This window comes from Haliaeetus leucocephalus, unplaced genomic scaffold (genome assembly GCF_000737465.1).
Source record: "Haliaeetus leucocephalus isolate CR32 unplaced genomic scaffold, Haliaeetus_leucocephalus-4.0 Scaffold339, whole genome shotgun sequence".
Classification (NCBI taxonomy): domain Eukaryota; kingdom Metazoa; phylum Chordata; class Aves; order Accipitriformes; family Accipitridae; genus Haliaeetus; species Haliaeetus leucocephalus.
This window is the reverse complement of record NW_010972775.1, coordinates 1,482,549-1,496,025: the sequence shown is the minus strand read 5'-3', so window position 1 is coordinate 1,496,025 and position 13,477 is coordinate 1,482,549. Positions and strand designations below refer to the sequence as shown.

The window sequence follows — 13,477 nt, the reverse complement described above, 5'->3', positions numbered from 1 at the left end:
CAAGTATTGAAGCTCTTCCGTTATTCTGTCTTCCAGCTGCCAGTATAACTGAATTTCAAGCCACACAGATCTCAAAGACATTACTGGATCCCGTGGCATTAAGCTAGAATGACCCTCCAGCTACTTTAACAAAGCCGGCAGGGAGACTGGCCTGCAAAATGCATAAGGTACCTTTTGTGCAACAGCAGTAATTAAACACTCTTCTGAAATAGGAGTGGTCTACCCAGAATCACCAGCTCCATGCAGGCAGTTCCAAAGAGATCCGCCCCAGCCATCCTTTTAAAAATGGCACTTCAATTTCAATTGCTTTTAGTCAGATTCTGGGAGATGCTCACAAATCTTCTCATTTGAATTCTGCAAGAATCAGGTTCCCACTTGCAAATTAGTCTAGTGCAGTAAATACCAAACATCTGGAGAAACTATCAAAGGTCAAAATTTTTCACTGAACATCTACTTTTATTGTTAAAACTCTACACTGGAAATACAAGGTGTTAACATGGTTTTGTATACCACATATCATGAATATATGGATTTGGTGGACGATATTTCATTTCTGATTGAAGATATGGTCTCTACTAGTCTATCAGTACTGAAAACATAATCAATCTCCCTTTTCTTCTAAAGCAGCAAAATAACAATTACTGGGGGTCAAACGTTCTCTTTAGAAAAAGAGGCTAAGCAAAAAAAAAATTCAGGAGAAATATTGTAAGAGAGTATGGTGCCAATGAAACATAATGATAGGATTGCAAAGGTCTATGGGTGACAACAACATTTTCCACTGTTTCTTTCCTACTGTGGCATCTCTCTCACATTCGACAAAGTTTACAACTCCAAGTCTGCAACCACAGTGCAGGCACTAATACTGCAAACTGCAGCCAGCAGGACTACATCTAGTCAACTGATGCACGGCATCTCCGAATACCCTTTCACTACTCTGAACTCTTTGAGGTATAATTCAGTGGTTTCATTAGCATAACTTAGGTGCTACGTAAATACATAATTACTATTTTACTTCCCTCAAAGAAAACAGTCCTCCTGCCTCTGTTTCATAGCATGTAAACCCTTGCATGATTAACAAGATGAATTTTATTACAATATAAAAATTGAGCCATTATTGTTATTATATTAATCTTATAATGTATTATTACTTAAATATTGAAACACTGACATTGTAATTGATAATTGGGTATTTCTTAGCAGAAAAAACATAGTGCCAACATACAGTACTAGAAAGTGTAGAAGCAGGGTTTAATTTCAAGCCATTTAATTGACTTGTCAAGAATTTTGTGTTAAAATAGAAATTAATTTCACTTAATCATAAATAAAGCACATTGTATAATCAGACTACAGTAAAAACAATTGAACAAAATCAGGATTGCCTTTTTTAAAGGCAATCAAACTTTACTGTGCCCTGTCCACAAATTCTAATGTTTTTGATGTCACAAGTATGTTCACATTTAAGATCTTACCATCTAGATCGCTCTCAAACGTTTCTGCTGATATCCAGTCGGTAGCTGGTCCAGTACCATTAACAGTCAAGGCAGCTACTCGGAAGCTGTATTCCGTACCTCGTTCAAGACCTAAGAGACAAAGAGTATGCGAGATATCAACACAGGAATTCCAGCTGTGAGCACAGGAATCACAGTTCCTAATTAAAATACAGGCATAACCTGGCAGCAAAAAGCCTTTCACCCCACCATTGCCTTTTGAGCATAACATGAGGTCAGGAATGGAAAAGCACTACCCACAGTGCAGCTCCGGTAAAGAAGCTGACACGAATTAAGACGTAACAGCTAAACTGTGACTGGAGACACCCAGGGCTGTGACACTCTGCAGCCTGTCCCTGTGGGCCACTGGAAGAGACTGTGAGGTACTGTTTGCAGCCAGCTTTAATTTCTGGCTATTAATTAGTTTTAAGTGCAGAACCACCTGCATGCATCCATAACTAAACCTAGGTGTAGAGTATCGACAGCAAGTGACCAAACTGTGCAAACAGTTTGTTTGCTGTATATAAGAATGTATAATCAATAATCAAAGCAGTATGAAAATGCACTCAAAATTTGATATATGGAACTTCTTAAACAGGCCCTGTTCCTGGCAAAAATACACTCACTCTAGTTACAGGCACAGGCACATATCAACTACTCTGTGAGAAAACTGAAACTTACTGAGTCACAGCTGGAGTTTTCTGAGAACAAATCAAAACATCCTGTTAAAAAGTGCATATTAGTTTTCTAAGAGGCACAATTTCTTCTCTTTTAACCAACTGTTCATTTACAGAGATTTAAAAAATGAACAAAACGTAGTCTTGCTCCTGTTCTCATGTACTCTTTATTTCTGTTAAACAAAATTCTAGTTCTGGTAACAATATATAATTTTTACTAAGTAATGTACTAGACTGGATTTTTTCAGTGTACAAAATAGACAGATATATTACATTCATGCCAGAAAGAAGAAAAAAGGTTGATGTCAGTGAAACTAGGTGGGATGACTTGCACAGATGCCTGAGTTAAGAAGTTCATAGGACTCTTGAGCTGGGCTTGCTGGTGAGCATTGCCAAGACAGAGCACCCCTGCCTTAAACCCACATGCAAACAGGGGAGTCTGCCAACCACGCAGCCAAACTGCATTTCTCTGGCATCCTTCTCCATACGTTTATTTCTGGCACTTAGGCAGACACAATGAGCTCAGGACCATCTTCTCCGTGCAACCCCCATGCCTTTTATAAAGGTTTTAAAATGACTTGTCCAGTCCACTTAGCCAATCAGTGGCAAAATTAGGGCTAGAAAACAGGTCAGTAGACTTCAGTTATCACTAGCCAGCCTATGCTACCTCATAACCTACAAATGTTCATTTTAAGTGTTTTCATTTTTTCTTCCAAGGCAAGAACCCTACATAAACTTGCCTCTGAGCCTCAGCCCACTAAAGGCACCTGAAAAGCCCCTTCTGATAACAAATGCTTGCAAATAATAGCTCACCTTCAATTAGCTGAAAAAGCTGGGTCCCACCAATGCTCTCTGTTACATCACTCTTGCGGGACACTTTACGGTAGCGAATTTTGTAGCCAGTGATTTGTCCACTGTGTGTCCCGGCAGGAGGAGGCTGCCAGTGTAGCATGATGCTCTGTGGAAGGTAGAAGGTCATTACAAAGTCATCGCCTCCCACGCAGCCAGAGAAACTACTCTAGTGCTAATACTTCATGAAACACAAGACGGAAAAACATGCATACAGAAAATACTGCCTCTTCATACAGTAAACCATAGGCTATATGTAAAAAGTAAAAAACCTATGATTCAGCAGCAGCCCAGGTCATACACGTTCCTATAGAAGTTCAACTCTAAGCGCTTCAATCCTATTAGACCTTCTGATTCCAGTTTCACAAATAGCCTCTTGGGTTTCCCCTTCATTTTCTTCAGGTTATCTTAAGACATGGTTTACTTGAGGATCTATCTTTAGGAACTGGTATTTTCTCTAAGGGGTACAAGTTACCTGTAGTTTATGTGCATGAAGTTATTTATTTTTAATCATACAGGCAATAAAAGAAGGTATTTGGAAGAGAGTTTTGAAAAAAAGGCTTTTTAAAAAAATCTCCAATCATAATCACTAAAGTCATAATGACGAAGTATATAATTTTCTCTTCTGAAGTGCCCAGGACAGTATAAACATGCATATGTGTGCACACACACTGTAAACAATAGTTAATCAACAGGAATGCATTCAAGCTCTGGTGCTTCTGGCTTTTGTGCCTGATTAAACCTCTTTCCTCATTAGCCTCCATGCTTTGGTACATTGTCCCCGTCTTCACTGCATTCCATAAGTACAATCCACAACTGGACTGGAGTTTCTAATGCTTCAAGCCCCACATTCAGATATGCTCCTGTTGGGCAACTCAAATAGCTGAAAAGCAGCATGGTAGAAAAAAAGACCCAAAGCAGCCCTAAAATTTGATCGACCTAAGACCCACCAACCTTTTATTTACCCATTACAAACAGGAGATTCTCCACACCTTACCTTGGAATTCCGTACCTCCAGTGTTAGATTCTGTGGTGGAGCACTGGGGACTAGAAACATTGAAGGAATTACAACTCCAAAATTTCCATATACTGTATCAAATACTGTATTTCCATACACAACTACTCTCTGCTATCATTCACTATGAAAGTACAAACCATTCTGGTTTAAGACACTATATAAAGTAACTACAAAATTCTACCAGAGGTACTTTATGACATAGAGTGACTGGCTTAGGAGGTTTATGTATTTTCATCACAAAGAACAAACTCAGTTTTTATTCAGGTCTTTACTTATCACAGGTATCTAAATAAAAAAAGTTTTATATGTAAAGGTACTTCCCATCAACTCTTAAGAAAAGAGATCACGCTCCGTACTTTTCAAAATCAAATCTTTAATTTACATGCTTGTTTCTGGGAACCTGCATTTAAAATTCTAGCCATGGTTTTTGTTGTTAGGGTTTTCTGTAACAGGAAAACCTCAGAGGCGACCCATCTCTGTGTCACTGAACAGGTGAAGTGCATCACAAAGACAGTTTCTGCTCTTAAACTTCCACTCTTTGTTAGTTCTTTACTACCTGTAGCAACTTGCTGGTCATGACAGCTAAACGCCATTAGACAAAAAGGCAATATAAGAGAGAACCTGAGACCGAGGAAATCCCCATCACAGCACTTCAGACTCACAAATGTTATCTCAAAGGCAGAGATAACAAAGACAGGAAGGTGAGGCTCCAGCAAAGCACAAGGACAGGGAAGTAGCACAACAGGGGTAAAGATTGTTCTGGTCAGAATAATGTATTTTCCAAATAACTCACACCAGTCACAACAATACCTAAGAAAACACTCTCCTGGGTGCATGAAGTGAAAGCAGCCCTGTGATAAGTAAAAGGTACACTGGGGTGTGGTTAAATAAATATCCCTCTCGCACTGTCCCACAACAGAAATGGAGATGACAAGGATTTGTTTTTCCTTCTCTCTTGCCAACTGAACTGAGTCTGAAATCACCAGACCTAGGGATTAAGTGCTACATCCTTTAAAAAGCAACAGGAGTTAAGAAGAGGAAATGAAATAAAGCTAAGCTTTTTTGCTTTGCTGTTGCTTTTACGCAGTTGGTGCCTACTTTCAGAACAACCTTAAAAAAACTCATGGGTTTCACAAGGAGTGATTAATAATGAATGCCTATATTGCAGTCTTGGTGAGAGAAAGTCAGTAGGGCACAGGAAAGGATACATGCATGTAAATGTATTCATATACACGTATCTCACCATGTGCACAGTTCATATTATGTCAAAGTAAGCTTAGGCTCAGACCAGATTAAGAATTTAACCAGGCCGACAAATAAAATGGATTTCCTATGGGCTGATACACCACGCTTCAATAGGAAAGGCATAGCCTAGCCTGGTACGTTGTACAGTAACCACCCAGGCAGGAGGACCATGACATGCTGGTGGTTCAGAGAGACTGCAAGGACCAGTCGGTAAGAGAAATGCCCTCCATCAGGGTGTGATGTGCAGAGATTACACTTCTAGCTGTAATACATGATTGCTTCCCTATAGATCAGGAAGACCATGAGAAGAGAAGGAATCCTTATAAGCAGCACATAAACCTTGGTTCAAATTGTAATACACGAAGAGCTATCCTGCAACAAACCACTGTAACAGATTAGGAGCAAAAACCTACATAAAAATGCGGAAGCTTGTTAAATAGAAGCTAAAGGAAGCTTAGAAAGAAATCCCTGTAGGAAACAACGGAGATTGCTTACAGACACCACAATAAGAAAACACAAGAAGAAAACGTGCATCATTCATCTGGAAGGATTTGAGAGATTGACAGGGGAGAACAGCATGGTTAAGCAGCAGGGTTGTAAGATTGTAAGAAGCAAGACAACATTCTTCAGAAAGCTTTAGAAAATAAATTTCTACAGGTTAAATGTGAAAACGTAAGTTGGGCCAGAAAGAACTTCAGGAAAACTTGAAAATGACATTACAACCAGTAATAAATTCTTCAAACAAGTAAGGAGCTGGAAGCCCTTTAGAGAAATTGTAGAGTTAGCAAACGGTCAGGGTATGACAGGGAGAAAACGATAAGACCACACAACTATCTGCTTTGCATTCGTACCGAGCGAAAGGAAGAGGAGAGGTTTCCATGACACCCTTTACAAGGGACTTACAGGATCTCTCAGACGGAAATGTCGATATAAGGGATTACGGAAGAGTCAGACATAACGAAGAGCAGCGCGTTGCCAAGGGTTAGATGCTATTCATCCAGGATTTCTCAAGGAACTTGGGAGCGAAACGGTTGCGTGACTTACATGTAACCTCTCACACATTACCTCGATACTGGGAGATGGCAAATTTGATGCCAGTATTTAAAAGGGGGTTCCATTTGAGAAACTTCAAGTAGTAAGTCAGAAACCCATATTAAGCAAATAAATTGAAGCTACAATAAAGCATGAAATTCATAGATATGTGGAGTAATAATACATATTTGTCACTTTTTAAAGGGAAATCCCACACTGTAAACCTGCTGGAGAGGTCTTAAGAAACAATGCAAAGAGGGGCTAGGAGGGAAGTCCTTGCCTGAGTAAACAACTGGTTGAAAGAGAAGGTAAGAACATATGTGGTGGGAGATGACCTGTGGAGCTCCACCGCGGTATGTGCCAAGACCCCTGCTGCTCAACACATTCCTAAGTGACGAAAGGGGGATGAGCAGTGAGGTGACAATTGTTAGTACAGACAAGATCTGATGGTAAAGAACTGCAGAAAAACCTTAGGATATTTTGTGCCTGGATATTGAAGTGACAGATGAAATTCATGGTAGACAAAGTTACACACATGGGAAAAATGATCCTACCGCTATGTGCAAAATGATGGCTCTAAGCAGACCAATTCCACCAAGATCCGTCTACCCCAAAAATATCACCTCAGTGCTCAGAATAAGCCAAAAACGTCAGTCAGTAATTACACGCTTGCATCTTTGATACGATTTTAGTCCCCTCTACCTCCATTTTTAAAAGCACAGAGGAGAACAAAAAACCTAGAAAAAAGCTCAGAAAAGGGCACTGAAGGTTGAAACAACTTTCACAAAAGAAATGGCTAACCATTTCCGTGACTTTGGAATCTGGAAAAGAGATGAATGAGGGAGAATACAGCAGAAGTCTAAAAAATGAGGAGTGGGACAGAGAGCGGTAGACACTGATTATTCGCTCTGTCAGGCAGTATGGCTATAGGCAACAAATGATGCTAACATACAGCAGGTTCAAAACAGAAAAAAAGGATTGATTTTTCACAAAAAATTATTTATAGAATCTTTGTCCACTTAATGTTGTGGATGATAAAAGCTGACGTGAGTTAAGGAGGATGCTGACAGGGTTTCATGAAAGAGAAACTGAATTAATAAAAGACAGAAACCACTGCAGATTCAAGAAGTCCCCTAGAAACAAACTTTTGGAGACAGAGAGAATTTGGGACAATACTCCTCTCTGCTCGTCTATTCTGCTTCTGGTGACTCCTGGAGAGAGGATTCCAGGCTAGGCTCACTTTTGGTCTGACTCTTTTTACATATAAACAAACTTCTCTATAAAAAATAAAAGTTAACATGAACTCTGATCATTCTACAATTGTTCATGTATCTGTATTTGCTCACATTACCTCTTTAATTGCATTACAGAAAATACAGTTACCACTTTGTGCTTTCATTATTATATGCAATTGATTTAAGAGTTTCTGTGCTGGAGTCCAAAGACATGCAACATTTTCCCATATGACCACAATTAAAATAAAACCACTCCACAAGCAAAAGTCTGCTTATAGAACCTAAAAAATAATGTGGAGTTGTTGCATTCAATATACCGCTTTTTCTGTCTGCTCCTAATACTTTGTAGATTCAATAACCCATGAAATAAACTACTGATGTTGAAATGAAGGACACTGTTGTTTCATAATCAGAATACAAGATACTTTTGCAGGTATGGTAATTTTCCTTCACCCAGTTTGGAAAGCCTCTGGGGGAACTTCCACCACGTATGGCCATACGCAACAACGACGTTATTAATAAAACAGGGCAACAATGAACAAAACCCCATAGAAGTCTGGTTAAAAATTCACTTAAAGGAAATTACCAGATAATTCCGGGGGTGGGGTGGAGCGGAACTAGAATAAAGCAGCTTACCATCTGACAACGTTCGTACAACAACATCTTGGGTCGAGACTCCAGGACCGTGTTTATTGTAAGCTACCACTCGGAAACTATACTCTGTGTATTTCTTTAATCCATTAATGGTGTAGGAGAGTCCTCCAACATCAACATCCTTTTCGTAAAGAAACATAAATATAAGTCAAGGTCAGAACCAGGTCTGCAGCTATTATAAATGTCTTAAGAATTTCAGTACAGTAAGACTCAAAGTCAAAAGCAGGAATGACACCTTTCTGTAGCACCTGCAGATTAAATCCACAGTTTATACACAGCCGGGACTTGTAAAGAGGCTAACAGTGAGCTTGCACGAGAAAATTCTACCTATCCAATTTAAATCATACATAACACGGACACTGCTTCTGTAAATGAAAAGGAATTTGGGAAACTTGCCTGTTAGTAAAAATTAGTACTATATTTTGAATAGGGGGATGCAGAAGGAGAAAAGGTAATTTTATCTGAGGAATACAACATTCCTATTTAAAAACTGCTGTAAAAAGTTATTTTAAAGGCTAACAAAAATATTCTTCCCTTCACTTTTTAAAGCTGGAATCATACTCATATGCAGTCAGATGGGAAATAAAGTGACTGGGATTAATCCTCCCAAAGTTGTGATTATTCTCAGGTGGCAGCCTGTATACTTCTACAGAACATACTGGATTCTTCCAGTAGAATCATAAGAAAATTTAATCAGTTAGATACTCAGCACTATCAAAATATCAATCCCTGGATCTAAAAACTCAAGAACAGTTCATATTAAGGATCATGCTAAAATCAGTAGTTAGCCTACTTCACTAAAAACCAGCCAACCTATGAAAACTATGCAAGCATCCTTTACACCATCTGAACCACAACTGTCAAGTGATGATAGAGCTGTTATTTGCGTTCTCCTTTCGTGGTATGATGGACTTCCCCAAAAGCTACCTGATGCTGATGAATATCTAAATAAGCCATCACAAAAAAAAAATTACATTGTTTTAATTTCAAGACACATACATTTCATGCTGGATTTTTAATTTTAATTATTTCCATATTTCAGGCTAACAGATTCAGGCTATCAGAAAAATGAACACTTCACAAGGTGTCTTTAGAAATTTAAGGTAAAACCATAATAAAAAGGTTGTTAACGCCATTGCGTATCACGCAGGAAGAGCCAGGCTCTGTACCTGTTCAGTGTCCTGTCCCTTCTCCATGTAATAGAGCTTGTAGTTCTGGATTTCTCCATTGCCAGACAATGGCGTTTCCCAGGTGACAGTAACGGAGGTGGGCGAACTGGCGTACGCTCGGATATTCGGTGCTGGGCCAGGAAGCTGAACTGAAATGTAAGCATGAAACTCTGCTAGTCACCAAGCCTAACCATTAACATTTTTAGGAGCTAATTGTTTTAGCATCAACTTTCACTATTGATTAACTCCAGTTAAAAGATGGGCATTTTTTCCACATTTCAGCATTTCACATGGATTCATTGTGGGGTGTAAAGGTGGGACCAAATTTCTGAAGGAGATCCGGCTCCCTGGGTCAGATTCCTTTTGTCCTGAATGATCCTAACAAATGACAGACTTTGCATTTTCTTGAAGTATTCCTTTTTTCTCTTTCAGTTAATGACAATTTAAAAGTATTCCTCTTATAACAGAAAGTTTTGAGAATTTAACAAGGAATGTCTTCTCAGTTCTTAATGGTGAGAATAAATCATATAATCACACCAACCTGGCAAATCATTTTGAAACTATGGTCTGCAAGTGCAACTTTTAAGAGTATTGACTTATTCTGGGAAAGGTAATGAATAGGGAAAACGAAACAAAACAAACAAAATTGATCCCGAAGTCAAGAAGACTCAAAATATTTACCGCTTACCCTCAGGCTGAGTTGCCACCTTCAGCGGTACTGAGCTCTCTCCGGGGCCATGCTTGTTCTGAGCCACAACTCGAAAGACATAAACTGTTTCTGGCATCAGGTTTTGGATCGTCACTTGTGTCTCTCCAGCACGACTTGTATTTTCAATGCGTTCCCTTTAGGAAACAAAAGGTTTGGGCACAGAAACAATTATTGATTGGTACGAGGATTTTTGAGGGGTAAATAAAGGAATAGTTGCTACTAAGATGTATCCCCTTTGAATATATCTAATGTGTTAATTATGTTGTTATTTATACTGCGCTGACTACACAATAAAACGTTAATATGCCAAAATTGCTGGTGACAAACGGTTTCTAATTTTGTAACTTCTCTTTGAAGAAAAAATATGCACCGACATAAAAGAATAAATTATACTCGACATCACAAAATTCTAAGTAGTCTCTCTGTTATTCTCATAACAGCATGCGATAATTCATAGTGACATAGTTACCCTGCTCCAAAGCCAGAAGAAAAAATATTTAAGCGGCATACACAGTGTCTGGTGAGATTTAAGGCATTTTTGTTAATATTGTGGGGCTGCTTTTTGTGTATTTTTCAAAGAAGCTGTTTTAATGTATTCTTCTACCTCCAAACTTTACTTAGTTCCTCCTTAATATTTAGATTTTTTAAAAAACATCCACGGGCTCTGACTCACACACGCCCAGGCAGACAGCGTTTATGCTATTACCACACAAGTAGCGGAGTCAACAAAAGGCAGCGTCTGCCTGTGTCTCCACTGCTCTCATTCGATCTGACGTGAGCAGAAACCGTCCCTCCGCAGGGGTTCACGCTCGTCTCACACACCAGGAATCAGGCCCGTGAGAAAGGCTTCTATCAGACCGGCGTGAAGACGCTCACCTCCAGCAACACCAAGGAGACAGCAACGGGCTGCTGGACCCCCCCGGGTGTCTGCCAGCACCCAAAGAAAGCGCACGCTGGGTGGGAATGAGCATTTCTGTCAGGCTCAGCAAAAAGGCCAACATTTTGCAAGGTGAAAGCAGTAATCCAGCTGGGAGAATACACTTTGCGTATTGAGGCCACCAGGAGGATTAAAGCCCTACGTTTAGTGAACCTCCATCACAACCCCCAGTCACTGGGGAACCTGCGGCTTCACCCCCGCGGAAGCACGGTCTTGCGCCGAACATAGTTCAGGAAACTCGATCGGTTCTTATCAAGTTCGGGCTTGAGGGGAAGATTAAAAGATTAATCATCAACTAACTCCAGCCTTTATTTCCAACACATTGCTGTTGCCACGTGAACTTTCACGGAGCTACGTTTGGGCAACGACAGCTACATACTGTCCTTCCTTGAAAAAGAAGCTACCTACTCCCTGTAAATACAAATAGAAACACTATTACAAAAGAAGAAATCAAAAACTTCCCCACTGAGAAAATAAAGGGAAAATGTGACTGCTTTGAATACAATTCTTTCTTTCCCTTTTGTCTACTAGACTTTGTTTAGCTCTACAGCAGAGGGCAGACAATTCTCATCCTGATGATTAGCTGCTATTAAATCATTTTTAATACAGAAGCCCAGGCAAAATTATTCCACAGTCTCTCCCCCCTTTCCTACCACCTTCCAGCCATTACGCTTTAGTTTGTATCACAGAAATATGATGCCAAAATCCCCATTCTTAATTTATTTCTTTTTAAATCAATTGGTATGGTTGATTTAGCATAACTTGGTTGAAAACATTTTGAAATCCCTGTTGATTTCTGCACTATTACACTACATCTATACAGAGGGAAACAATACACTTACTGTAACTGAAGATCTATTTAAAACACATTTTCTAGAATATTCTCCTTCATGAAAGTTGAGCTAAAATGGTATTGCATGAACAGCTTTATTTCAGTTTTTTATTAATTTCCATCGTAAAATGAGCAGCATCATTATAGCACATTTGAATTAAAAATGTTTACAAAAGATTCTTCTTTTAATGTTTATAAAGTATTTTTTGCAAGAAATAAGCTGACAGAGAAGTGAGACACACACTGAAGAAATCTCACACCCACCACAGAATGTGACGGGGGGGGGGGGGGGGGCAGGGAAAAAGGTAAATATTTTCTCTTACTAACTTTTCCAGTTATAGCTAGTGCAAAATGTTTGCTTGAAAATGCATTTTCAAACGGATAATTTCCTTTAAGACGTGTCTTAGATACAATCATGGTATTTGAAAACCCAGACTAAGTGCCAACTGATTCACAGCTGTGGAATAACATTCATCTCCCATTGACATGCAAAATATATTGCATTTTCTGCCTCAAGTGTAAATGCACTCACTGATTTTATCCAGAAAAAAAACCAAACCCAAACATCAGCAGTCCAAGGTTATTATCTAAAATCACAAAAAAACACCCGTAATTATTTTAATGGAAAGACAACATTTATCAAAAAATAAACAGACACGTCAAAGTATTGCAGTTTTCACTAATAACTAGGAACTGTGCCTTCCCTCACAACAGTATGTTAAAAATATGTTGAGATTAATCTAATTAAGTGCTACATGAATCTCTCATTTATGCCCTTTCTTAGGGAGCCTTGAGCACCTTTTACGAGCTCTGATGTGTTTAGGTAGGCATAATAGGTAACAAAACAGATGGTCTATATGAATAACTGTATTACCCTACAGAACATTATGACGATTCTAACTCATTCCAGTTTAATCCCCAACTAAAGAGCTTTGTAAACTAGACTTAAGGTTTAAAATAGCTATCAAGTACCTAAGGGAAAAAGCCTACAGTTCAAAACCAGAAACAAGTGTTAAACTGGAAACGTGAAATTTAAAGTTGCACTTATACATAAAAAACAACCTTCAGGGAATTATTAAGAAGTGAGCATCATGTGCCAGCCACGTCAGCTGTAGAGCCTGGCACTGAGCTCAGAGAGACATTTTGACAGTGTGATTACTCACAATTAAACTCCATTTTCTGTGTTTGAAGCACACTACGTTGAACTGTGGGTTTAATATTATTTTAGTATCTCACACATGTAATTTACCCTCTTGTACCAGCAATGTGCTAGCTATTTCTTTTGGTTTTGTCCAAATCTTGAAAGTTTGGAGTTGTTCTGCCTGAGTGCTTGTCTAAAGTTTCACAGAACCAAACCTCCCTTTGCCCCCCCAACACACTGGAATTTTCATACCCTTTTCAGGGGAACTGTCTTCAACTTGGAATACCTAATGCAAGGATGAAATAACCATGTAACTATACAATCTATGAGGAAGACTAATCTCTATCTGATCAGATTATTTCAGTTCTTCTAGAGGTGTGACAATAAACCCACGAGACACCCACTTCATCTGTACGTAATTGCCTCAATCAAAGCCTCTGACACCATCAAGCCAACATGAAGACATGCCACCAGCTGGTGACATCCTGTAGC

At 39.1% G+C, this 13,477-nt stretch overlaps 1 protein-coding gene across 1 annotated transcript in view; it reads right to left on the bottom strand.

Annotated features, from left to right (window-relative positions):
- The window catches only part of NEO1 (neogenin 1), a 147,676-nt gene that overhangs the window by 34,301 nt on the left and 99,898 nt on the right, over positions 1-13,477 (bottom strand). The window contains exons 8-13 of the mRNA XM_010571591.1: positions 10,055-10,209; positions 9,367-9,515; positions 8,180-8,318; positions 4,011-4,060; positions 2,978-3,122; positions 1,470-1,580 (exon numbers count right to left, since the gene is read on the bottom strand). Of these exons, the coding sequence (XP_010569893.1) occupies positions 1,470-1,580; positions 2,978-3,122; positions 4,011-4,060; positions 8,180-8,318; positions 9,367-9,515; positions 10,055-10,209 (749 nt within the window). The remainder of the gene's footprint in view (positions 1-1,469; positions 1,581-2,977; positions 3,123-4,010; positions 4,061-8,179; positions 8,319-9,366; positions 9,516-10,054; positions 10,210-13,477) is intronic.